The 27,929-nt window shown below is 42.0% G+C and overlaps 1 protein-coding gene across 1 annotated transcript; it reads right to left on the bottom strand.

Annotated features, from left to right (window-relative positions):
* Positions 1 to 359: 359 nt before the first annotated feature.
* atp8b5b (ATPase phospholipid transporting 8B5b) lies at positions 360 to 21,891 on the bottom strand. The gene is made up of 28 exons (XM_029653308.2): positions 21,539 to 21,891; positions 13,683 to 13,764; positions 13,447 to 13,505; positions 13,197 to 13,310; positions 12,108 to 12,206; positions 11,908 to 11,969; positions 9,763 to 9,835; positions 9,500 to 9,570; positions 9,274 to 9,356; positions 8,992 to 9,150; positions 8,777 to 8,865; positions 8,437 to 8,624; positions 7,761 to 7,969; positions 7,574 to 7,617; positions 7,270 to 7,435; positions 6,754 to 6,942; positions 6,423 to 6,538; positions 6,109 to 6,273; positions 5,879 to 5,990; positions 5,544 to 5,649; positions 5,292 to 5,442; positions 4,574 to 4,757; positions 4,261 to 4,484; positions 3,991 to 4,074; positions 3,626 to 3,871; positions 3,275 to 3,413; positions 2,962 to 3,092; positions 360 to 2,856 (listed from the first exon to the last, which is right to left on the bottom strand). Exons 2-28 carry the CDS (start codon positions 13,735 to 13,737, stop codon positions 2,593 to 2,595), a joined length of 3,582 nt encoding a protein of 1,193 aa, XP_029509168.1. The 5' UTR covers positions 13,738 to 13,764; positions 21,539 to 21,891; the 3' UTR covers positions 360 to 2,592.
* Between the last annotated feature and the right edge of the window lie 6,038 nt (positions 21,892 to 27,929).

Below are 27,929 nucleotides of genomic sequence, written 5' to 3'. Positions count from 1 at the left end.
ATGAACAGAGAATAGCAGCGCTAGCTTTATATGAATTACCTGAACTTACAGGCTTTAGCTAAGTGGGCTAACACAGTCTTGTGACATGCAGGAGACCTGTTTCGAACCCAGTCAGTCACAAGAGCAAAATTGAAAAGGGAGTGGAAAGACTATCCCGAGGGGTTATGACAGGGCTATTCAACTATATTCTTATGGGGGCCAAATTGTGTTTTTGTGACACTCCCTTCTAACGTGTCGTACGCGGCATGTGATCATCATAGAGGGGAAGAAAAGGCACGTCCATGCTTCAGAGAGTCTAAGCTTTCATTAAAGGGGTCATAATAGTTTATACCCAAAACAGTTCAAACGGTAGAGACAAATTCATAAAGAAGAACATTTATTCAACATGCCACATTTGCTTCAGAAATCACCAGAAGCTTCTGTTTACCACGGTGTTTTATCTGTTCTCCTCTACTTTTCCTGGCTGCCAAAGTACCATGATGTCTCTGGTTTTAAATCGGAATTTAGATTACTGAGTTAGAAAACTGAATCTGAATGCATCTGAGAAGTTGAATATATGAAATATATTAACATATTCAATAATAGTATGTAAACTTTATACACAGACAATGAATTCAATATCTACCATATTGAAAATGAATATATAAACATTCAATTTGAATATTAAATTACATTTGAATTTCAAAATGTAATGCAATATTAATTCAATTCAGTTTCAAATCATGAAATACAAGTTCAAATGATGAATTCTATAATTACATTTGTGCATTACAAATTAAAAAATATTAAATTCAAATTCTATATCCTAATACAAATTACAAATGATGTAGCCTAATTCAAATACAATTTCTGTTCGCACTGAAAACGCTCCAAAACACACACAGTGTTCAGACATAGGGTCTGCATGAAAGATGGGGAAGGCGAGTAAAATAGGGCGAGTGTGAAAGCGAGAAACTGACAGCGGAGCCCAGAACGTGTGTCACCGCATCATGCCAGTAGTCTACCGCAACACACACATGACCATTTGCCAGTCGCACTACAATGTCCTAAATCCGTTTACATTAAATAACATTCTAAATAAACACACACTAAAGCAATAAAAAAAAACAAAGAAATGCATTTACATTTGTCAGGAAAGCATCATGGAAAAGAATCTCCTAACCTACATTTTATTCTAACAGCTGTAGGTAAAAACTTGCACTGTAATCTTCTCCCAATTTTCCAATTTAAAGTTGCAATGGATGCATATGCATATTATAGAATTGAGAAGAATAACGATATATGTTTCCTTCCAACTCTTCAACATAATGCAATTGAATGATTAATAAAACATGCGCCCCTCGAATGGTGATGTATTACGTAAAATAAACAACATTAAACATACATACGGTGGATGTTGCAGGTAGTTTGAAGGTTTCGATCGATAATTTTGTTGTACATTGTTTAATAGTTCCAACCGTTGCAGGACAGTTCCTGGTTTCCAACAGTCAGGGCGCCGCGCTTCTAGTACTGGTGAAAACAGAGGCCAGACGGGTCAGCGGTATACAGTATATTTCCGTCACAACGTGTCTATCCAATGCGCACAGCGCAGGACTTGCCACTCAAGCCGTTTCCAACAATAACAATAGCGAATATAAATACATGTAGGCTATTTAGACTAGTCTATTTGAAAATAATCAATGACTAAAAACAACAATCGCAACAACAAAAGGAATACAAAAATATCAAACATGTATTATGGCTGTAGCCTACAATGCTGAAAAAGTACATACTTGAAATCATATTGGAGAGTGTCTATGATTAGTGTTTCAGTGATTGAGAATCATTTCACATTGCCATACAATAACGACAATACATACATTAAACAAATTACATTATTCACAGATTTAAAAAAATATGACAACTTAATGTAGGTCCAACAAATATTACAAAAATACATATACTATGTCAGTTAGTCAGATATAGGCTATGATTGACATAATGCACCCATGATATCTCAAATAATAATCTAATGTATCATAAATAACTCAATACAAGACCCTGAGTACACAGTTCACTAGAATGTCAGTTGAACAATATTCAAAGGTCTAAGATTCAACAAGATCATTTTAGTCTCACCAAATTGTATAATAACACCATTATGACTCAATAATAACTACATTTCATGTATACATCTATAATAAAACATATTATAAATCTGCATTGTAAAATCTTGAACATAATACCACATAATTATCACTTTGACTAATGCCCAGCATGATATTTTTGCACAAATAGTTTTTTCACAGTTACAAGTACTTACACATACATCTAAGCCTGGCACCATAGAGATCCTATTAAATTACAGTATTTTCATTCTTAATTCTATGCCTAGCAATAAATGCTGAATTCAGGCTTGGGGTTGTCCTTGTATTTAAAAGAAATCCTGACAAAGAATGTTACACATCCTCACATCAGTGGAAATCAGACTCAAGTGTTGAAGTTTTTCAAAGAAACATGGCTGATTGATATTTGATAGATGTTTGGAATGGATTGAGTGAGTGTTTTCAGACTTAATGACCTGAACACTGTGTGCTTGTTAGGTCATCAGTCCTAGGGACTCAGTGGTGGCTCCTCCCGCTCGCTGATGGTGCGGTAGAACTGAGGCTGGGTCTGGGCCAATGGGGAGTCTGTCTGGGAGAAGAGGGCTGGCCGGCTCTTTGGGGTCCTCCGCAGAAACTTGCCTGAGGTCACCAGGTCACCGTAGCCCTGGGCGTGGGAGAAGGCATAGCCTGAACGGCGGGTACTGGAGCGGCGGGCTTGGACACGGCGAGGGGTAGGGGGCAGCACCTTGTCCTGTCTCACCTTGTACCTCACCTAGAGGGGGAGGGATGAGGATAAATGAGAGAGACAGTGAGGGAAAAGTAATCATTTGTGAATCTTCTATGCCAATGACAAATGTGTTGACCCTCGACCTCTGACCTTGTCATTGATGGTGGGCCACAACAGAATGTGCAGGAAGCGGTATGCCACCACGGGAAGCACACAGAGCACGGAGGTGAGTAGCATGGTCAGCCACACGTTAGGCTGGTTCAGGGAGTTCCTGGCTGTGCCTGTTACATACAGTACAGCATGGCAACATGCGTTTAGATACAGACACTTACCTACATAGTGACAGATGATGTCACCGACTGAACATACACACCACAGTACTACCAAACGTTCAGACAGAAAGACATGAATGATGAAGGGAGAGGAGGTGGATGGATGGGGGGTGCTGAGGGGTACTACTCACCAATGAAGGGGAAGGAGGAGGTTAAGGTGAGGAACATGCCATTGCTGTACATGGTGAATATGACAGCAAAGTACACTGACAGACTGCCCCACAGGAAGAACTGGTTCATTGCTGTCCAATAATGGGTGTCCAGACCCAGCTTTAACAAAGACACATGCAGCTACCTCAGACTCTGTCACTGTGTGTGTGTGTGTATGTGTGTGTGTGTGTGTGTGTGTGTGTATTTATATGGATATGGTTTCGCCTCAGCTGTAACCCCACCCAACATCAATTCACAGGACACTTATGTACCACCACAAACTGACCATACTGTATGTTGTATCATGAGTCAATACGCTCCCCCGCACTTACTTGTATGCTGACGGCGATGAGCAGGCAGGTCTGGGCCAGCAGGGCGAAGGACTGATAGTCCACAATTTCTTTGCCGTCGTCTCGGACCGTGTCGTACATGGCTGCCCAGGGAATGAAGAAGAGGACCAGGGAGCTGTAGCCACTGTGCAACACCGTGTAGACAAAGGCCCTCTTACTGAAGTACTGGTTCAGCTGGCCTGGGGTGTAAAGCTGGGGGTACTGGAAACTCCACCAATCATTCACATCCTAAAGATAAACACGTGAATACAAAACACATTAAGTACATACATTGGAATAAATACTTGGTGTGAATAATATGCCACTGACGTACGTTACAGACATGTCAGATATGTCACTATAATTACCTGGTCAAAAAGACTTAAACTGAGCACAGGTAGAGCTGTGTAAACCAGGTTAAACAGGGTGATGAACCACTCGTCAAATACCGTCTGTGGGAAAAACAACACAGCATACACACATTACATTACATGGCAGAGTTTTTCCTGGCCTGGTCATGTGCTCAGGAAAAACTCCTGGCACTAGCAAAAATATCATTAACTAAATGAACCAAAGCATAATCTCAGACATCTTTTCCGTCATGCCTCTATGTGTCGGTGTGTGCATTTTTGTCTCACCTGTGCTGAGAAACCGCAGAAGAAGCCGTACCAGAAGTGGACAAAGGTGAAGGTGAAGTTCTTGTAGAAGAAGTAGCGCAGGAACTTGCACATCCTCAGGTAGGACCAGCGACCGTGCACCAACAGGAGGCGCTGTAGGTAGCGGAACTGAGCGAAGGAGTAATCACTGGAGAGCACCGCCTGCATACCCTCCTGACCTGATATACCCACCCCTATATGAGCAGCTGGGGGGGCAAGAGAGAGGGGTCAGTGGTTAATATAATTGGATTAATATAATCGGATTCTCTCTCCAGTCTCCCCATCTCCCTCCTACCCTTGATCATGCTGACATCGTTGGCCCCGTCGCCGATGGCTAGAGTCACGACCTGTTTGTACTTCTTCACCAGCTCCACCACCTGGGCCTTCTGCAGTGGAGTCACCCTGCAGCAGATCACTGTCTGACACATACACGCCGTCCGCAGCAGCTCTATCTCCATGTCCTTCTCCAGGGCGAATGCCTGGGGGGAGAGGGAGGAGAGGGAGGTTGGAGGGAGAGGGAGGTTGGGGGGAGAGTGAGATGGGGCGGGATGGGAAGAAGGAAAGTAATGAAGGATTCTTCATGAAATATTGGAACAATTCTACTAGTGTTGGAACACGTCCTGTTTTCGCAAGAACCACGCACGTACGCGCGCGCGCGCACACACACACACACACACACACACACACACACACACACACACACACACACACACACACACACACACACACACACACACACACACACACACACACACACACACACACACACACACACAAAGAATCACACACACAGAGGATTGACGCAAGCCGTCAAGACAGCGATTTTCCTCACTAGAACCAATAGATTCCTCCTTTTTTTTGTGTGTGTCTTTTGTTCACTTAAAAAAAAATGTTTTTGTATTGTTACATTTTTTTGTATCATTAAAAAAGTAATTACATCTATCAATCGGGGCTGAGAATATGTTACGTTTCCAGTAACTTGTCCTGTGACCCACCAGGGTCCTTGTCCTTACCAGACTGTGTCCGTTAATCACCATAGCATACTCTCCATTCACTGGCTCATCCGCCACCGTCTCCGTCTTTTGAAGACAAAACAGGCCACTTCTACTCTTCTTGACAGTAGGTTCCTCTGTTCCACCAGGTGTCATCTTCCTCCTCGCAGTCCTGGTCAGGTCGAAAGGGAGAGAGAGGTACTTTTACATGTCGCCATACTGTGGTGCTTCAAGTTACGAATGTGGCTGCTAATAGTCTGTCTGTGGACTCACTGGAGTTCCTTTCTGACTTCCTCTGCTGTGTTTGCCGACACAATGAAAACCTCATTCATCTCCTCTCTCAACATGTTGCAGGAGTAGCCAATGTTCTCTGCTGTTTCTGTTCCCCACAGAGAGAAAAGAGACTCAGGAAGTGCCAGATAAAAACATCTGCCGATTGATTTTTATTTGATTTATTTAACCTTTATTTAACTAGGCAAGTAAGTTAAGAGCAAATACCCCGGCCAAACCTGGACAACGCTGGGCCAATTGTGCACCGCCCTATGGGACTCCCAATCACGGCCGGATGTGATACGGCCTGATAGTGTATTCTAAGGAAGATGACCCACCTTGCTTGTCTCCAGTGAGCACCCAGATCTTGATGTCGGCTTTGGACAGCTGTTCGATGGTCTGGGGCACTCCATCTTGTAGCTTATCCTCTACGGCAGTGGATCCTAACAGCTACACACATACCGTTACAAACGGTAAGATTCAGTAAGATTCAGTCTATGCTAGTAGATTGTCTTGTAGGCCTTATGATAAGACATTGAAATTATATATTTTTTCCTGTGGTACACACCAGCAGGCCTTTCTCTATCTCCTCATACAGCGCATCCAGCTTCTCCTCCCTTTCGTCCATGGCAGTGTTGGCCACATGGTGGCGCAGTTTCCAATCCTCCATATACTCTGGGTCTATGTCCTTGTAGGCCAGAGCCAGTGTACGCAGACCCTCTCCAGCAAACTCCTGTCAATGGAACAGTTTAGAGTTAGTCTTATACACATGTACAGGGTTGGACACAAGATATACTCGATCTTGTAACATATATTCACATGGTCCACAAGAAATACATAATCATAAACACACACACAGACACAGACATACTGGTTACTCACATTGAGGTGCAAGGTGGTGACCTCCGTTAGGTTGCTGCAGGAAGGGTTTAGTCTCTCGAAGATGATGGTGTCTGCTCCCTTACAGTACAGAGTCAGCTTGCCCTCTGGACTGCGCACTTGGGGCCACACAAGATATAATCAGGTTTGGTTTGCTCAAATAAAAAAACGTTTTAAAAAACTCAACCTGTTACAATAAAGCCACCAAAGTTTGAACAAACATTATAGATTCATAGATTCTTCATGTCATTCAGATCATTCTAGATAGCTATGGTTTCAGAACATATTTCCTTCAAATTGTGAAAGCACAACTGTTAGTGTTTGTTGGACTCACCGATGACCGACATCCTCTTGCGGACATTGTTGAAGTCCAGAACAGCCAGCAGCTCGTAGGTGACCAGCTCTCCCATCTCCACCACAGTGATGCTCTCTGGCGTACGAGAGCGGAACACAAAGCCAAAGTTCCTGGCCGCTGTGACCAGAGCTCCCTCGTCTGGTGACTGGGCCTGGTAGTACAACTCACCTAGAAGATCACAATGGAGTGATTCATTTGTCACCTTGTCTAACCTTGTCCTGGGTACCAGTCTTTCGAGCTAATATTCCACTCCTTGCCACTCCTGTCATTTGCCAGAGGAATGGCAAAGAGTGGAATGTTAGCTAAAAAGACTGGTACCCAGACTAGTCTAGCAACAGTTGTGGTAACAGTTGTCCCAACCACTGGTATCACAGATAGTTCTCTCATTAAGGGGTAGACATAGGGCTGTGGTGAGGTACAATTTGTACCTCAAGCCTCCATAGTCACCTACACCCATGCAATAACATGTGAATCCAACAGGAGGCGCTTGCTCACCCTCCTTCTTCTCCTCGGGCATCACGGTGTGGCACAGTGCCAGCAGGCGGAAGAAGGCCTGCACCTCAGGGTTGCCCTCCCTCACAACCTCCACCAGGCGGTTGTCATGGAAACAGAACTTTGGGTCTGCCAAGTTGTTCCAAGAGAAGTCCACCTTCTCTGTTTTCTACCGGAGAGAGAAAAAGGAGGGTTAGGAATGTTTATGCCACAGAATGTAAGGACGTATTGCCAAAGAAAGGGACTTAGAGATGGTTCTTTCATACATTAAATCCATAAACCCAACACACCCTGTTCCACCTCTCACCTCATTAATCTCCACTCTTTGTCCTGAGAAGTCCAACAACTCCCCTGGAGAACAGAAGTACATTTCGTCAGTTACATGGTACAGTGACTGATTGGCTCCAATGTGTATTAAATGAAGTCTTAATGTATCTGTGTGTGTAAACACATGACATCTGTTTGTGTGTGTGTATTCCAGCGCCAGGCCTCACCATAGGACTTCCCATTGATGGAGCACTTGTTGAAGGTCATGACGTTCTGTGTGAGTGTTCCAGTCTTGTCCGAGAAGATGTATTTGATCTGGCCCAGCTCCTCATTGAGCGTGGTGGTCCTGGCCTCGGCAGGCGTGTCATTCTTGGGATAATACATCTTCCTGTCCCAGTTTATGTAGAAACTGTTCCCCAGGCGAATTATCTCCACACTGCACCCAACACACAGGAGGAAGAGAAAGAAAGAGAGAGAGAGAAAGAAATGCAATCAATTCACTTTGATGATTAGTGGTGAAACAGTCCTGTCATCAAAGGCACAGTAAGAGTAACACGTTTGGGAATTTTGACGCACATGCAGTGAATGACTAGATCAGAGGTGCCAAACTCATTTTGCCACGAGGCCGTGGCCTTCAACGAGATCCGGAGGGCCGCACTGAAAATTGGTTATGTTTCCTCAACGTCAAAATTGGCAAGAAATAGTCATCTATCCATATTTTTGGGATGATTTTTTAATGCTCCCTGACTGTCCAGCTTTCATTTCAGTGATTATCAGCTGGACACATTCAAAAAACCTGTATGAATGTAGGTCCATTATAATTTCCATATATATATATATTTTTTACAACAATATCTAAAATATATGTTTGTCACTCCAAGAGAATATGTAAAGTGCACTGACCTGACATAGAGAGATATAGGCACCACAGTGTTGAGGATGATGACATAGGACCAGAAAGTGAGGAAGGCTGAGAAGGGAGCGTTAACCCCCTTGGGCAGGAATGCAGCGAACTTAGAGCCCTCCTGGTATTCCCAGATCCCATTCCCAATGGCCAGGATTAAACACATAATCATCAGGAAACCAAAGATCTGGAAGACCGAACAACAGTTGTAGCGGTATTTATTAGAGGGGTAAAGAAAGATTTTGTTTGGGTGCCAGGCAGGTATTAACCTGTAAGAGGTAGGTGTGTGTGTCTGTGTGTGTCTGTGTATATGTGTGTGTGTATAATACTCAAACTCACACTCAGCACCAGCACATTCATGAGGCGATCAATGCTGGTCCGTTTGAATGTGGTCCTTCCGCAGTTCTGCATTAGCTTTGTGTCTGGACCTAAAAGAATGAATAGACCTATCATCGGTTGAGGATTTTTTTTTTTATGAAAGTTTTGGCCATATAAAGGGACACCCTAACCTAATAGGCAATGTCTCAGTCATTATGTGGACCAATATGGCTCACCTCCAAAGACGACCAGGCCGAAGCACCACTGGGTGTTCCTCAGAGTGCAGCCTCTCAGCAGTATCCTCTCGTTGTCCAGTGAGTACGTCTCTCCCTTCAGGGTCAGGGTGCCAGTGAACTTATCTAGGCGGTTGTTGGGAGGCTCACAGCGCACCTCGCCTACACAGGGACAGAAAGGTTCAGGGACTATACAACAGTGACTGATGAACAGGTAAGAGTATTCTAAATCATATGATCTAAACTTTTAAGCCATGATAATATATCTGTTTTTTCCAGTCTTACCATTGAAGTTGGCCAGTTTCTCTACGCTATCCTCCAGCTTCCCTGTCACAGTCAGGGCCTGCTTCACCTTCAAGTTTGTTTCTCTAGAGGAGGAAGAAAGCAGGATGAGAAACACAGAGGGAGAGCTGATACAATTAAAAATGGCAGTGAAATTTCACAGGTGTGAAATGTACACACACAAACATGCAAACACATACATGCATGCATGCAACACACAGAGACACACCCGTCTAGTTCAGCAGTTTCTATGTAGACAAGATTGAGAGGCTCACTGCTGGACAGCAACAGAAGATCAGCCTGGAGAAGGAGTGATAGACACAACAAAAGAAGGGAGAGAGAGAGAGAGAGACTCCATAAATTATGAAATCAGTTAGATTTTCACTTCTGTAGAATGACTGGTGAACCTCACTGGCTGATTGTATTTCTATTGTACATCTGCCCTTTGACCTTATCACCATCTGCAGACACCTTTATCACCTCCATCCTTACCGTGACAAACTGATTATTCTCTAGCTTGACGATGTCCCCAACTTGAACATCCATCCACTTTTCACTCTGTAGTCTGAAAAGAGCAAGAATGTAATGATGCAGCGCTAAAGCAAGCCTACAGTGACCTCTGGTGTTTGAGAAAGCTAAGAACACTGACTAACGTCACAGCCAGATGCATTCATAACAAATATATAGACCTCTTGAGAGGGGAGAGGCTATATGGACATGCCTGGTGCCCAAATCGATGACGTGTTTTGCGCAGTTGATTTGACACGAATGGATTTGGTTCAGTGAGAGCCATGCATTTATACTGAACTAAATATAAACGCAACATGTAGTGTTGGTCTCACGTTTCATTAGCTAGAATAAAAGATCCCAGAACCGTTCCATACGCACAAAAAGTTTATTTCTATAAAATGTTATGCACACATTTGTTTACATTACATTTCTGCTTTGCCAAGATAATCCACCGACATGACAGGGGTGGCATATTTTGAGCGTGCAACTGGCATGCTGACTGCTAGAATGTCTACCAGAGCTGTGCCAGAGAATGAAATATTAATTTCTCTACCATAAATTGCCTCCAATGTTGTTTTACAGAATGTGGCAGCACGTCCAACCGGCCTCACAACCACGCCAGCCCAGGACCTCCACATCTGGCTTCTTCACCTGCAGGATCGTCTGAGACCGGCCATCCGGACAGCCGATGAAACTGTGCGCTTGCACAACCAAATAATCTGCACAAACTGTCAAAAACAGTTTCAGGGAAGCTCAACCGACTTCAGTGGGCAAATGCTCACCTTCGATGGCCCCTGGCACGCTGGAGAACTGTGCTCTTCACGGATGAATCCTGGTTTCAACTGTATCGGGCAGTTGGCAGACATTGTGTATGGCATCGTGTGGGCAAGTAGTTGTGAACAGAGAGCCCATGGTGGTGGTGGGGTTATGGTATGTGCTGGCATAAACTACGAGCAGCTAAAAAATTGCATTTTATAAACGGAAATGTTAATGCACAGAGATACCGTGACGAGATCCTGAGGCCCATTATCGAGCCATTAATCCGCCGCTATCACCCTTATGTTATAGCGTAATAATGCACGGCCCCATGTCGCAAGGATTTGTACACAACTCCTGGACCCTGAAAATGCCCCAGTTTTTCCATGGCCAGACATGTCACCCATTGAGCAGGTTTTACATCCTCTTGATCGACGTGTATGACAGCGTGTTCCAGTTCCCACCAATATCAAGCAACTTCGCACAGCCATTGATCAATAGTCCACAATCAACAGCCTGATCAACTCTATGTGAAGGAGATGTGTCTGGTTACACCAGATACTGGTATTCTGATCCACGCCACTATCTTTTTTTTAAGGTATCTGTGACCAACCAATGTGAAATCCATAGATTAGGGCCTAATGAATTTATTTCAATTGACTGATTTCCTTATATGAATTGTAACTCAGTAAAATCTTTGAAATTGGCACAGTGTTTCCTATGCTCCCACTTGCTGCGGACTGGTGTCCTGGATTAAGGAGAGGGAAGTAGTTAGATAGTGTAGCCAATATCAGGGTGACAGCTAAAGGACATTTATACTAGTGATTTTCAATGTAGCCTAGAACTACGGCATTAACGTCTACATTTCTATTAAAAATAAGGAACAATTACTCCTATAAAAACGGAATGATTCTGAAAACTCTCCGAAGTCCCAACTTCAGTAGGCAAGTTTCAAATTCAAGTTTCTTGTCACAAGCATAAACTAAGCAAGCTGGGGAGGTTGTTATGGGTGTAAGATGGCACCTTGATACCATCTGTTGGTAAATGTTAATAACTGCAGCACCAGTGTTTTTTACCGGTGTGCTTGATATACCCGGACGTACCGCAATGTACTGAACAAGACTGGTTACTCGCATCAATGACTCTGTCTCGTGATTTAACATCCAAATTGAGGTCTCATTATGATGACTGACTGAACCGAATCCGTTCATCCCCACTAAACTCTCGCTGCGCGACATACGTTATATACTTTGGGCACCAGGCGTGCCCTTGTAGCCTCTCCCTCTTGAGACTATTGCTAATCTTTGACATTCAAGCACTTTCCAAGCACGGAGAATCTGGTTTACACAACAACAGCAAAAAGAGACTCACTCTCCTTCAACGAGGACCTCCACCTGCCGGTTGTTCACCTGTTTGTCACATCTGTGTCTGTTCTACACAGGCGAAGGAAACGGAAAGAGAATAAGGATTTGGAGACCAGGACATGTACATAATTGTGACGACAAACAGGTCTACGTGGACCATCTCCTGCATGCAGTCTTAATACTGTAGTTAGTAGATGTTGAGCTCACCATGTCGTCGCTGCCGTCCTTGGCCATGGTCATGGAGAGCACCAGGACCAGGGGGACCACGGTGGTGTACCAGGGCAGGGACGAGACCTCTGGGATGCTCTGAGAGGAGCCAGGAGAGACAAAACTCACCTTTCTGCTGCTATATTGTACTACTATACTCCCTACTATACACTGTACACAAAACATGAAGGACACTTGCTCTATCCATGACCAGGTGACTCCAGGTGAAAGCTATGATCCCTTATTGATGTCACTTATTAAATCCACTTCAAAAAGTGTAAATGAATGGGAGGAGACAGGTTAAAGAAGGATTTTTAAGCCTTGAGACAATTGAGACATGGTTTATGTGTGTGCTATTCAGAGGATGAATGGGCAAGACAAAATATTTAAGGGCTTTTAAACGGGGTATGGTAGTAGGTGCCAGGCACACCGGTTTGTGTCAACAACTGCAACGCTGCTGGGTTTTTCACAATCATCATTTTCCTGTGTGTATCAAGAAAGGTCCACCACCCAAAGGACATCCAGCCACCTTGATACAACTGTGGCATTGGAGTCAACATGGGCCAGCATCCCTGTAGAACGCTTTCGACACCTTGTAGAGTCCATGCCCCAACAAATTGACAAATTGAGGCTTTTCTGTCCTTAATGTTTTCTAGAACTGTATAGGCCTGCAGCCAGCTCCATTGGCATGAGGACGCTCACGTGGATACTATGAAGAAATACACATTTGCACTCAGATTCAATGTACGTTTTTTGTATATTTCAGGAGTTTGAATATGTGTACAATGATTCCCTTGATTTGGCCTTGGACTGGTGCTATCTAAATCGTACGTAGATATGCTGAACGATAACTGGATAAGATATTAGAACTGGTTCAAATCAAAAGAGTTCAGAGAAGCATATCTAATGTCTGTTGAAAGCCAGTGAAGATGTCCAATTACATGTACATTGTGTCATATGGATGTTCTCCTAACAGGTATAGTATGTAGGCGTACAGTCCCAGTGCATTTGTCTACAGGACTCAGCCCTGTGCAGCAGTGAGAGGATACGGCTTAGAGCGGCTGCATTATGAGACTGTGTAAAGGTTACCTGGAGACAGAGGAGGAAGAGGAAGTAGGCATTGGCCAGTCTCTGGAACTGCTCAAACAGATTGAGCGGGAGAAAGGTGAATATGTTGTATTTGGAGGTTTTGATGGCATTGTCCTGCATGGGGAGCAAGAGGGGAACGTGTTACTGTGACATATACACATGAAAACATATATAACATGCATACAACATATACGCAGACACACATCATGTAAACGTTGGTTTGGAATGAATAGTCAACCCCAGTACTCACAGCGTACTTGTAAGACAAGTTGAGTTCTCGGTCATTTGCTCGTAGGTGTCTTTCTTCTTCTGTAGGTGGAAACACAACATCATTTAAAGATCACTGGTGTGGCCATCAAAGTAGCAACTTTTCCACGAATAAACTCTGGTTTTAACATACTTTAGGGCTGAGACACAGGTGTGGCAGTAAAATAATAAATTCCGCACCAGAGCGGGCATCAGACATCAACAGGTCATTTAACTCACCTTTCACAGCCTTCCCCCCACACTCCAGGCCCAACCGTGACAGTAGGGACCCCATGTTCACCTCAACACTTCCATATTCCACCTGGGAGAAAAAAAATAGATGGGTGATGTGGAATAGTAGCTAGAAACATAATGGAATAATAGTGAAACTCGTAATCTAAAATTATGAGAAGCAAGGTTGGGAACATTCCTGACCAGGATTTCTTCATACAAGGGTGGTGCAGCTACAGTACACTATAACTATTTAACAACAGGAACGGTCTCATTTACTCTAGTAAATCAAATCAAATTTTATTTGTCACATACTCATGGTTAGAAGATGTTAATGCGAGTGTTGTGAAATGCTTGTGCTTCTAGTTCCGACCATGCAGTAATACCTAACAAGTAATCTAACAATTTCACAACACCTACCTTATACACACAAGTGTAAAGGGATGAATAAGAATATGTACATAAAAATATATGGATGAGCGATGGCCGAACATGCAAGATGCAGTAGATGGTGTAGTAGGTCTATATTCTCTAACCAATGTGTGGAACAGCAAGTGTAGAACAGCTATAATTGTATTGTGACAAGTTCATGGTGAGCCTTGCAGTGATGTACTCACATAGGTCTTCTATATTTTTATTTAAAAAAACATTTTTTTAACCTTTATTTAACCAGGCAAGTCAGTTAAGAACAAATTCTTATTTTCTTATTCTTACTTTAAATGTAGTGTCATTGGTAACGACCACTCTTATCAGTTTTACACTACTGATGAGAGCGATAATGAGTTAATCACTGCCCCCGCCTCCATACATATCCTTCTGCCCACAGACAAAGGCACACACCTGTTCCCTAAGCAAAGAGTGAGCTTCCTGATATCTAAATGAACACAGAGAATTGACTAGGTGAAATTGAGCAACATTAGAGCATTGATATTGTTACAGAGGTGCTCTAATGGGCTTTATAGGGATTGTCTTTTAAGTTTTGGACAAGGAGCAGGTTTCTATGAACATGTTTCTCATACACAGATGAAATGGATCCTGGAGGAGGCCTAATTCAATAACTAAATCAGGGATTCTTGAAAGTAGGGACAATCCTTGTCAGGCAGGGAAACTTTATTTTTATAGTTGATTGTTTTATATAATTTTTTTGACATTATTTTAAACAACAAAATTACATTTAGTGGAATATGCCCTTGTCCTGAGCAAAGGATCCATATTTCAAAATCTCCGAAAATGTTTTTAAAATTCTCAAAACTGGCAATAATGAATATTAACTGAAATTAGGTGAACTATTAGAATTTTTGCAAACAGGAAATGGCGGAGCGATTTCTACAAAGTGCATCTTCAATTGAAAACAATCACAGTAAGGTACTGAATTAGAAATCATTTGACATGATAAAAAAGGCAGCATTGGAACTTTAAGATAGAATATACATTTGTTAAAATATGTACATTTTAATTAGTTTCTTTGTCAACTCCGTGCTGAGTACTGAAAGATCTCAGAGAATGGTTGTTTTTATTTAAGATTTTTTATTGAATAATTTTCCATATTTTAGATATGTTTGTGTTGAATTTGCATTTTTAGAGGCAAAAACATGTACAGTGCCTTCAGAAATTATTCACACCCCTTGACATTTTCCACATTTTGTTTTTAGTGCCTGAATTTAAAATGTATTAAATTAATTAGATTTTTTTTTGTCACTGGCCTACACACAATACCCCATAATGTCAAAGTGGAATCTTGAAAAGCTGTAATGCCTTGAGTCAATAAGTATTCAACACCTTTGTTATGACAAGCCTAAATCAATTCAGGAGTTAAACATTTCTTAACAAGAGTTATTCTTAAGTTGCAAGGACTTTAACAGTGTTTAACATGATTTTTGAATGACTACCTCATCTCTGTACCCCACACATACAATTATCTGTGAGGTTCCTCAGTCGAGCAGGGAATTTCAACCACAGATTCAACCACAAAGACCAGGTAGGTTTTTTTGACTCGCAAAGATGAGAACCTAGAATGGTACATTTGTTTTTATCACATATTGAATATCCCTTTGAGCTTGGTGAAGTTATTAATTACACTTTGAATGGTGTATCAATAAACCCAAACACTACAAAGATAAAGGTGTCCTTCCTAACTCAGTTGCCGGAGAGGAAGGAAACCGCTCAGGGATTTCACCATGAGGCCAATGGTGACTTTAAAACAGTTACAGTTTAATGGCTGTGATAGGAGAAAACTGAGGATGGAGCAAGAACATTGTAGTTACTCCACAATACTAACCTACTGTAATTGATTGAGTGAAAATAAGGAAGCCTGTATAGAATGCAAATATTCCAAAACAAGCATCCTGTTTGCAACAAGGCACTAAAGTAATACTGCAAAACATGTGGCAAAGAAATTAACTTTTTGGTCTGAATTCAAAGTGTTATGTTTGGGGCAAATCCAATACAGCATATTACTGAGTATCACTCTCCATAATATACATATGCTTTCAATATTTGTGTATTAATTTCTACAATTTATAGTTGGTTTAAAGTTATTCAAATTTGGAGTTTTAACATATTGTCCCATGTACATTGTGCAATTGACCGTTGGTCCTTACCTAGACCCATAGGGATATCCAAAGGTGATCCAAATTTACCACAGGCATTATGATTGGGTAGCGTACCGCTGTACTCTGAATTGATGATTACTTGTGTGCTGCCAGCTTTGGGCATGTGGGCAGTGTTGAAACAATTGAAACAGGTTTGAAACAAACCCAACCTTGTGACGCAGTCACGACCACAAGTCTCACAAAACTCTGTTTTGGACGAGACAGACTTTATGACCAGAATGATCCTATTTACCCTTTGTAGTCAATCTTGACAGTAGAATAAATGTTTCTGACTCATATCAATGCCAAATAGGCTGTTTTGGACGAGACAGACTTTATGACCAGAATGATCCTATTTACCCTTTGTAGTCAATCTTGACAGTAGAATAAATGTTTCTGACTCATATCAATGCCAAATAGGCTGTTTTGTAAATGGAAGTTTTTTTTAGGGACAGATATTCAGAATTTTTTATTTGAATCACTGTTCTGCAACATCTTCTTAACTTATTGAAGTATTTGCAGTTCTAGAACTACAGTAATGTATAATGTTTGCTTTATAAATGTTGTTTTATGTTCTGAATCTAGAAAAACATGTCAAAAAGCTAAATAAATGAGCCCTGGAGCATTATATAAAGCTATAACACAAAACAAAAATATGTTTGGAGATTTGTATTACATATTTGACTAATCTAATGTTAGAACTAAACAATCAAGGCCTTTTATCACTTGCTGAACAATACATGCAGAAATTAAATGCCTTTTATGGTGTCTGACAGAGGTGACATAAAATGCAACTAAATGGATTTATCAGGATATTGTTCCTTTACATGGTGATAGATGATACTGTACTTTGGTCTATCAAAATGTATATTTCAAATGTTGTTCATATTTAGACAAATATTTGTGAAGAAAAGTTGAGATTGTTCCATCTTTCAAGATTCCCTGAAATATGATTTTCATAAATGTTGTTCTGGATACCTGTCGCTGGAGCCTTTTAAAATTAAAATAAACCATAGTCCCTGGGAATATCTTAGTCCACGTCGCCAAACTATGACTCATCTTTAGTACAGTGTAATTTGTTCCATTGGGAGTCTTTGAAATGTGTTCAAAGAGTCGTTCCATTATATTTTATATTTTCAGTCATTTTTGTGCACAAATATTTAATTTTTAAATCCTGTTATATAAAATTAAGGGCCTTTAATATAGACCACATGCACAATTCAATAAAGACCCTCTGTGACTTCTGGGAAGATTTTAACACAGACACACATTTCTCCAAGTTTTCACCCTCATTGTGAAGCCCTAGTTATTTTGTTGCTTTGACAGTCATTTTTAAAGATGATTATTTATTTAATGTTATTAGTGATTCACTTTAAAATCATTTTGTTGATCCCTGCCTACAGACAGAAACTAAAACAAGAGGCTCCAACGCTGGTCTGTCCAACGCTGGTCCGACCAAGCTGACTCCACACTCCAAGACTGCTTCCATCATGTGGACTGGGATATGTTTCGTATTGCGTCAGATAACAATATTGACGAATACGCTGATTCGGTGTGCGAGTTCATTAGAACGTGCGTTGAAGATGTCGTTCCCATAGCAACGATTAAAACATTCCCTAACCAGAAACCGTGGATTGATGGCAGCATTCGCGTGAAACTGAAAGCGCGAACCACTGCTTTTAATCAGGGCAAGGTGACTGGTAACATGACCGAATACAAACAGTGCAGCTATTCCCTCCGCAAGGCTATCAAACAAGCTAAGCGTCAGTACAGAGACAAAGTAGAATCTCAATTCAACGGCTCAGACACAAGAGGCATGTGGCAGGGTCTACAGTCAATCACGGACTACAAGAAGAAATCCAGCCCAGTCACGGACCAGGATGTCTTGCTCCCAGGCAGACTAAAAAACTTTTTTGCCCGCTTTGAGGACAATACAGTGCCACTGACACGGCCTGCAACGAAAACATGCGGACTCTCCTTCACTGCAGCCGAGGTGTGTAAGACATTTAAACGTGTTAACCCTCGCAAGGCTGCAGGCCCAGACGGCATCCCCAGCCGCGCCCTCAGAGCATGCGCAGACCAGCTGGCCGGTGTGTTTACGACATATTCAATCAATCCCTATACCAGTCTGCTGTTCCCACATGCTTCAAGAGGGCCACCATTGTTCCTGTATCACTGCCTGGTACGGCAACTGCTCCGACCTCAACCGTAAGGCTCTCCAGAGGGTAGTGAGGTCTGCACAACGCATCACCGGGGGCAAACTACCTGCCCTCCAGGACACCTACACCACCCGATGTTACAGGAAGGCCATAAAGATCATCAAGGACATCAACCACCCGAGCCACTGCCTGTTCACCCCGCTATCATCCAGAAGGCGAGGTCAGTACAGGTGCATCAAAGCTGGGACCGAGAGACTGAAAAACAGCTTCTATCTCAAGGCCATCAGGCTGTTAAACAGCCACCACTAACATTGAGTGGCTGCTGCCAACACACTGACACTGACACAACTCCAGCCACTTTAATAATGGGAATTGATGGGAAATGATGTAAATATATCACTAGCCACTTTAAACAATGCTACCTTATATAATGTTACTTACCCTACATTATTCATCTCATATGCACACGTATATACTGTACTCTATATCATCGACTGCATCCTTATGTAATACATGTATCACTAGCCACTTTAACTATGCCACTTTGTTTACATACTCATCTCATATGTATATACTGTACTCGATACTATCTACTGTATCTTGCCTATGCTGCTCTGTACCATCACTCATTCATATATCCTTATGTACATATTCTTTATCCCCTTACACTGTGTATAAGACAGTAGTTTTGGAATTGTTAGTTAGATTACTTGTTGGTTATTACTGCATTGTCGGAACTAGAAGCACAAGCATTTCGCTACACTCGCATTAACATCTGCTAACCATGTGTATGTGACAAATACAATTTGATTTGATTTGATTTGAAATAAAACAAACCCTGTCTCTCATTTTAAGTCTTGTTTTAACATGTTGAAACTACTCCTTTAAAAAAAAAATCTAAAGAGACATTGAACATCTAATAGTCAAATTATACTGTAACAGCAGGTGATCTGGGTCTACTCTTAAAAAAATATATATATATATATGGTATGTTGTGGTGGAAAACTGAACAGTTCGAGCATAACACGTCAACCATAGACAGACCGGCTAGAAACGTAATATTAATAATACAAAAATTATAATCTGAAGCTTGCATTTAATTCCTCCTCCCTGTTGCACACAAAAAGCTTCCATTCCCCCTGTGATGAAGGGATTTGCTTGCTAAGGTTACGGTTAGGTTTAGAATAAGGTCAGGATAAGGGTTAGGGTTAAGGTTAGGGTTAAGGTTAGGAGATGGTTGAAATGTTTCTGATAGTCAGTAAATAGTCTGTAGACCACCTACAGATGGACTATCCAAATAAAGTGTTGCCTTTTATTTGGCACTTAATAGGCACTTACTACCTCTTGAGATGGTGGAAAAAGGTTGTTTTTTTAAAAGTTGAGCATGTGCTCGTTATGAAACAATGTTAAAATTAGGTGAAATATAACATTTTTTCTTTTACCAAGATACACTACTCAAAAAGCACCTAATTGGTGTAATGACCCAAAAAGAGAAGAAAATACAAATCTGATCATAGCACGTCCAATTTATAGTCCCTCATAAAGACATTGACTGTACCATACTAGTTTCTTCTACATTAACGTGCTATGGCTTACGTTTTCTTCCCTCTATACTCACTGGTAGAGTGCAGTGGATTCGGAAAGTATTCAGACCCCTTCTCCACATTTTGTTATGTTACAGCCTTATTCTAAACAATAGAGTCCACCTGTGGTAAATTCAATTGATTGGACATGATTTGGAAAGGCACACACCTGTCTACGTAAGGTCCCACAGTTGACAGTGCATATCAGAGCAAAAACCAAGCAATTAAGTCAAAGGAATTGTCCGTAGTGCTCCGAGACAGGATTGTGTCGAGGCACAGATCTGGGGAAGGGTATCAGAAAATGTCTGCAGCATTGAATGTCCCCAAGAACACAGTGGCCTCTATCATTCTTAAATAGAAGAAGTTTGGAACTACCAGGACTTGTCCTATAGCTGGCTGCCCCAACAAACTGAGCAGTCAGGGAGGTGACCAAGAACATGACGGTCACTCTGACAGAGCTCTATTGTGTGTAGATTGATGAGGGGATAAAACCTTTTTTAATCCATTTTCGAATAAGGCTGTAAAGTAACAAAATTTGGAAAAAGTCTAGGGGTCTGAATACTTTCCAAATGCACTGTTTGTCATGTTGAGATGTAGCGCCAATCCTTATCAACGCTTAGTACCAGAGAAAAATATCCTGTTGATAATTCATACTGAGTCACTACACGTGAGATAGCTCATAACCCTGAACATTAGACCTGGTATTCCCTACAGTATATTCACAAAGCTCCTCTCAAGTTATCTTATCTCTCTTCTTATCCATTTTCTAGGTCCTTCGTGATGGGGGCCACCAGCTCAACCTCATATTAAAAAAGCCCACACTTTTTATTTAAGTTAAATGGAAAGCATTAGAATTACATAAACTGTATTTAATCTGTATGTATTTATAGTATTTAGCAATGGAGATCACATGATAAGCCACTTATATAATTTGCCATTTCAGATTCTCAACGGAACAATTTTCCTTTCCACAATGGGATTACAATAATGGGTCAGACGACTTGAAGTCTCTGTGCGTTCATAATGTCAACAGGGTTGTCACCATGACACTGTGTAGTTCAATCACCACAGCTACATTTATTTTTTGGCAGAAACTGACAAATCGACAGCTGTATTCACAACTCCAAACCAGAGGTCATAAGGTGATCTATTCCTCCCACGCCCACCACAACACCCCAAACCAAAACAAACTAGGTAATCACAATGCTTTCCCACACCCATAAACTACACACACACAGTATTCCATTCATTTTTGTTTTAGTTGAGACTCACATTGGACATCTCTACTCCCTTCATTGTACCAGAAAATACACTTGGATACAGTGATTTATTGTGTTTAAGATAATTGAGATGCTGGAGGTCAATTCGACTTTGATCCGGTTTTACTCAATAGCCAAACACTGTATCTCGGAAGTCTCTGAACTTGTAGACAGACTCCCTCCTAGACCCCAGACACAGGTTCACCACATTGTTAGCAGCAGTATCAGTAGAAAGTCATAAAAATGACAAATCCAATCATGACAGTCACTTACGTCAGTGAGAAGAATGGTATCAGAGTCCTTAGGAACGGCAAGGTCCTTCAGCAAAACACACAGATAGGTACAAATCAGAGGAGCGGGGAGAAAGTACAATACCAATGACTCCCAGTTCTCTCACTCAGCGCTATGCTTCCGTCTGGTCAAACACAGACACAGGCCGAGATGTAGACGCAGACAGAGGCGCTCCTCACAGACCCCTAGGTAGAAGGCAGGAGCAGAGCAGAAAAGGTGGAGTCCCAGTGCTGGGATGTGAGGGGCTGGGGGAGCCACAGTCAGCAGTAGGTAACGGAACGGGATCCCATTCAGTGTAATGGCACAAAGCTTGAGCAAACACTGCAGGCAGCGATCTTTGGACTTCGATGGTGAGCCACAGAGCAGGGCAGGAGCAGAGGCAGTAAAACTGTGTGGTAAGGGACTGACACTAGCCAATCAGAACAAGCAATGGGGTAATGACCAGGGAGATCAGAGGATGCAAGGCACATCATTTTCCACTTCCTATATGAATTCATATCAAACAGGCATACTGCCCAAAGTTACAATAGATTACATATTGATTTTGACAAGATTTATTAATGTCTATAAATGTTACTCTTATCAGACAATGAAATTGCTCATACGTGGACTTGAAGTGTCAGTACCATAGGAGTTGTGATAATTGTTATGAAAGTAGGGGGAGGATGTTGATCAGAATCTCAGCGCTTCAGAGCCACAGGTGAAATCCAATACCTGGACATGAGTAAGGGTCCTCTGTAGTCCCCAGGACTACGTTATGAGCCAATGGGTAAACGGATGCACAGACACGAATATAGACACATGATACCAAGGACCGTTGAAGAGACACATCATGTCATTATAACTGTGGGTAAGTCTTACCTTACCTTACCTTACCTGGGGATGGACATATTCATGACCCTTCTTCAATGACACAGTGGTCTTTACAGGGCATGTGTCTTTTATAAATCAAGGTATTACCAAGACGCTGTAGAACATACACTACATGACCAAAAGTATGTGGACACCTGCTCGTCAAACATCTCATTACAAAATCACAGGCATTAATATGGAGTTGGTCCCCCCTTTGTTCTTCAGGTAAGGCTTTCCACTAGATGTTGGAACATTGCTGCGGGGACTTGCTTCCATTCAGCCAAGGGCATTAGTGAGTTCGGGCACTGATGTTGGGCGATTAGGCCTGGCTCGCATTCGCCATTCCATTTCATCCCAATGGTGTTTGATGGGCTTGAGGTCAGGGCTCTGTGCAGGCCAGTCAAGTTCTTCCACATGGATCTCAAACCACTTCTATAGGGACCTCGCTTTGTGCACAGGGGCATTGCATGAAACAGGAATGGCCTTCCCCCAAACTGTTGCCACAACGTTGGAAGCACAGAATAGTCTATAATTTCATTGCTGTAGCGTTAAGATTTCCTTTCATGTTTTCTTTTAAATCCACAATTTGGATTCCTCCACAGCCTCAGAGGATCTAGGTAATTTTTCTAACCTCTGGATTACAACCAAATTATGATAAGTGAACTATATTACTTATTGGATATTTTTTTTTACATTACCGTGCAGATTACCAATAAAATGGTCCGAGAGTGAAGTTGATTTACTCAGTATTCATATTCTAAAAGAAAGAAATGATCTCACTACAATTCATTTGAAAAGAAAGCTAGCAAAAATAGATAAGATCTTGCTACCATGGAAAGGAAAATACCTGTATACTTGTGTAAAAATCCCCCTGATTAATTCTTTAGTCATATCCCAGTTTACCTACTTGCTTATGGCCTTGCCTACACCTAGCGACTTGCTTTTTAAATTATATGAGCAAAAATGATTCCATTTCATTTGAAACAGCAGGCAAGACTAAATTAAACAGGACTATTTATATAATGAATATGAAATCAGAAGGCAGAAATGATTAAATATTAAAGCATTAGACCTCTCACTAAAGTCCTCAGTCATACAAAAGATACTTGAATTTGAACTGGTTCTCTAGCTTGAGGACTTTAGTTGTTGGTTGAAAGTTGGTTGATTTTCAGTTTAGTCCACCAGAAAATACAATATTATGCTTCAACTTAAATGATTAAGAAAAATTATACACTGCTCAAAAAAAATAAAGGGAACACTTAAACAACAATGTAACTCCAAGTCAATCACACTTCTGTGAAATCAAACTGTCCACTTAGGAAGCAACACTGATTGACAATAAATTTCACATGCTGTTGTGCAAATGGAATAGACAACAGGTGGAAATTATAGGCAACTAGCAAGACACCCCCAATAAAGGAGTGGTTCTGCAGGTGGTGACCACACACCACTTCTCAGTTCCTATGCTTCCTGGCTGATGTTTTGGTCACTTTTGAATGCTGGCGGTGCTTTCACTCTAGTGGTAGCATGAGACGGAGTCTACAACCCACACAAGTGGCTCAGGATGGCACATCAATGCGAGCTGTGGCAAGAAGGTTTTCTGTGTCTGTCAGCGTAGTGGAGGCGCTACCAGGAGACAGGCCAGTACATCAGGAGACGTGGAGGAGGCCGTAGGAGGGCAACAACCCAGCAGCAGGACCACTACCTCCGCCTTTGTGCAAGGAGGAGCAGGAGGAGCACTGCCAGAGCCCTGCAAAATGACCTCCAGCAGGCCACAAATGTGCATGTGTCTGCTCAAACGGTCAGAAACAGACTCTATGAGGGTGGTATGAGGGCCGACGTCCACAGGTGGGGGTTGTGCTTACAGCTCAACACCGTGCAGGACGTTTGGCATTTGCCAGAGAACACCAAGATTGGCAAATTCGCCACCGGCGCCCTGTGCTCTTCACAGATGAAAGCAGGTTCACACTGAGCACATGTGACAGACGTGACAGTCTGGAGACACCGCGGAGAACGTTCTGCTGCCTACAACATCCTCCAGCATGACCGGTTTGGCGATGGGTCAGTCATGATTTCTTTGGGGGGCCGCACAGCCCTCCATGTGCTCGCCAGAGGTAGCCTGACTGCCATTAGGTACCAAGATGAGATCCTCAGACCCCTTGTGAGACGATATGCTGGTGTGGTTGGCCCTGGGTTGCTCCTAATGCAAGACAATGCTAGACCTCATGTGGCTGGAGTGTGTCAGCAGTTCCTGCAAGAGGAAGGCATTGATGCTATGGACTGGCCCGCCCGTTCCCCAGACCTGAATCCAATTGAGCACATCTGGGACATCATATCTCGCTCCATCCACCAACGCCACATTGCACCACAGACTGTCCAGGAGTTGGTGGATGCTTTAGTCCAGGTCTGGGAGGAGATCCCTCAGGAGACCATCCGCCACCTCATCAGGAGCATGCCCAGGCGTTGTAGGGAGGTCATACAGGCACGTGGAGGCCACACACACTACTGAGCCTCATTTTGACTTATTTTAAGGACATTACATCAAAGTTGGATCAGCCTGATCAGCCTCAGACTCCAAATCCAGACATCCATGGGTTGATAAATTTGATTTCCATTGATCATTTTTGTGTGATTTTGTTGTCAGCACATTCAACTATGTAAAGAAAAAAGTTTTTAATAAGAATATTTCATTCATTCAGATCTAGGATGTGTTATTTTAGTGTTCCCTTAATTTTTTTGAGCAGTATATATATATATATATATATATATACATATTTTATATATATATTTTTTAAACAGAAATTGTATAATCTGGTCCTCCCGAGTGGCGCAGCAGTCTAAGGTTCAATCCCAGGCTGTGTCACAGAATGCTGTGACCGGGAGACCCATGAGGCGGTGCACAATTGGCTCAGCGTCATCCGGGTTAGGGGAGGGTTTGGCCAGCTAGGATTTCCTTGTCCCATCGCTTTCTAGCGACTGCTTGTGGCGGGCACCTGCAAGCTGACTTTGGTCGCTAGTTGGACGGTGTTTCCTCCGACACATTGGTGCGGCTGGCTTCCAAGTTCAGTGAGCAGTGTGTCAAGAAGCAGTGCGGCTTGGCAGGGTCGTGTTTCGGAGGAGGCATGGCTCATGACCCTTGCCTCTCCCGAGTCTGCATGGGAGTTGCAGCGATGGGACAAGACTAACTACCAATTGGATATCACAAAACTGGGGTGAAAAAGGGGGTAAAAGTTGACACACGCAGCCAACAAAACTATATGGAATTTTCTGCTCTACTCAAAATTACAACCAACTAATTGCAGCATTACCACAAAATTGGTAGAGGCAAGTGGAAGAAGGGAATTTGTCTGTCAGCCCTGCATTAAAGAAAATTTGTCGAAAAAAAAAGTAATACTAGTTTAATTTAAGGACCAAAAAATAGACAGCTGTGCTAAACAGATTGCAAAATACTTGGATAGAGATATTCAATGTACCGAATCCATGGCACACGAAACAACGCCGGATCCAACACTTGCAGTAGAGTTTTTCAATTTAAATTATACAAAATAACTGCAACATATAGAATGTTATATGTATGGGGGACACAACCATGCCAGCTCTGCGGATTTATCTGCAAAAAGACTCATTAGATCATTTGTTTTGGTACGGTCCATATGTAGCTTGTTTTTGGTCACAGGTTCAGGAATGGCTGAAGAATTGCAACATTCCCCTGGAGCTAACTCTGCAATAGCACTGTTGGGTGATTTTAAAAGTAATTCAATCAATAATACTTTCAGAATTTAAAAAAAGTTTAATTTACAATCTGTAGAAACTATGAGAATAGAAAGGTTCAGAACTTTTGTGAAACATCACAGCACAGTTGAAAAATATATGGCAAATAGAAATTATAACAGGATGGTTTTCAGAGATACAGTTGAAGTCGTAAGTTTACATGCACTCAGGTTGGAGTCATTAAAACTCCACTAATGTCTTGTTAACAAACTATAGTTTTGGCAAGTTGGTTAGGACATCTGCTTTGTGCATGACACAAGTCATTTTTCCAACAATTGTTTACAGATTATTTCAGAATTCACTGTTTACATACACCAAGTTGACTGTGCCTCTAAACAGCTTGGAAAATTCAGAAAATGTAATGTTTCAGAAGCTTCTGATAGGCTAACTGACATCATTTGAGTCAATTGGAGGTGTACCTGTGGATGTATCTCAAGGCCTACCTTCAAACTCAATGCCTCTTCGCTTCACATCATGGGAAAATCAAAAGAAATCAGCCAAGACCTCAGAAAAAAATTGTAGACCTCCACATGTCTGGTTCATCCTTGGGAGCAATTTCCAAATGCCTGAAGGTATAAACACTATGGGACCACGCAGCCGTCATACCGCTCAGGAAGGAGACCGTTCTGTCTCCTAGAGATGAACGTACTTTGGTGCAAAAAGTGTAAATCAATCCCAGAACAACAGCAAAGGACCTTGTGAAGCTGCTGTAGGAAACAAGTACAAAACTATTTATATCCACAGTAAAACAAGTCCTATACCGAGATAACCTGGAAGGCTGCTCAGCAAGGAAGAAGCCACTACTCCAAAAATACTATAAAAAGACAGACTACGGTTTGCAACTGCACATGGGGACAAAGATCGCACTTTTTTGGAGAAATGTCCTCTGGTCTGATGAAACAAAAAATTGAACTTTTTGAAGTACGGGGGTGGCAGCATCATGTTGTAGGGGTGCTTTGCTGCAGGAGAGACTGGTGCACTTCACAAAATCGATGGCATCATGAGGGGAAAATGTGGATATATTGAAGCAACATCTCAAGACATCAGTCAGGAAGTTAAAGCTTGGTCACAAATGGGTCTTCCAAACGGACAATGACCCCAAGCATACTTCCAAAGTTGTGGCAAAATGGCTTAAGGACAACAAAGTCAAGGTATTAGAGTGGCCATCACAAAGCCCTGAACTCAATCCTATAGAAAATATGTGGGCAGAACTGAAAAAGCATGTGCGAGCAAGGAGGCCAACAAACCTGACTCAGTTACACCAGCTGTCAGGAGGAATGGGCCAAAATTCACCCAACTTACTGTGGTACGCTTGTGGAAGGCTACCTGAACGTTTGACCCAAGTTCAACAATTTAAAGGCAATGCTACCAAATACTAATTGAGTGTATGTAAACTTCTGACCCACTGGGAATGTGATGAAAGAAATTAAAGCTGAAGTAAATCATTCTACTATTATTCTGATATTTCACATTATTCAAATAAAGTGGTGATCCTAACTGACATAAAACAGGGAATTTTTACTAGTATTAAATGTGAAGAATTGTGAAAAACTAAGTTCAAATGTATTTGGCTAAGGTGTATGTAAACTTCTGACTTGAACGGTAGATGGATGGCATTGAGGAGAGCTGAAGGGTGGAACTAAAAATAGCTATGCACACAGCCAAGACAACGCAGGAGGGGCTTCGGGACAAGCCTCTGAATGTCCTTGAGTGGCCCACTCAGAGGCCGGACTTGAACCCTGGAGAGACC

Source organism: Oncorhynchus nerka, linkage group LG4, assembly GCF_034236695.1.
Source record: "Oncorhynchus nerka isolate Pitt River linkage group LG4, Oner_Uvic_2.0, whole genome shotgun sequence".
In the NCBI taxonomy this organism is placed as follows: Eukaryota; Metazoa; Chordata; class Actinopteri; order Salmoniformes; family Salmonidae; genus Oncorhynchus; species Oncorhynchus nerka.
This window is presented reverse-complemented; position numbering and strand designations above follow the sequence as displayed.

What these genes read in the sequence shown, in the direction of transcription:
- atp8b5b (XM_029653308.2), bottom strand. Translation starts at nt 13,737, where the DNA reads ATGGGGTCCCTACTGTCACGGTTGGGCCTGGAGTGTGGGGGGAAGGCT. An exon ending in AAAGAGTGGAGATTAATGAG is followed by an intron (nt 7,436 to 7,573) that starts GTGAGAGGTGGA and finishes TCTCTCCGGTAG; the next exon opens with AAAACAGAGAAGGTGGACTT. An exon ending in GAAGTCAGAAAGGAACTCCA is followed by an intron (nt 5,443 to 5,543) that starts GTGAGTCCACAG and finishes CGACCTGACCAG; the next exon opens with GACTGCGAGGAGGAAGATGA.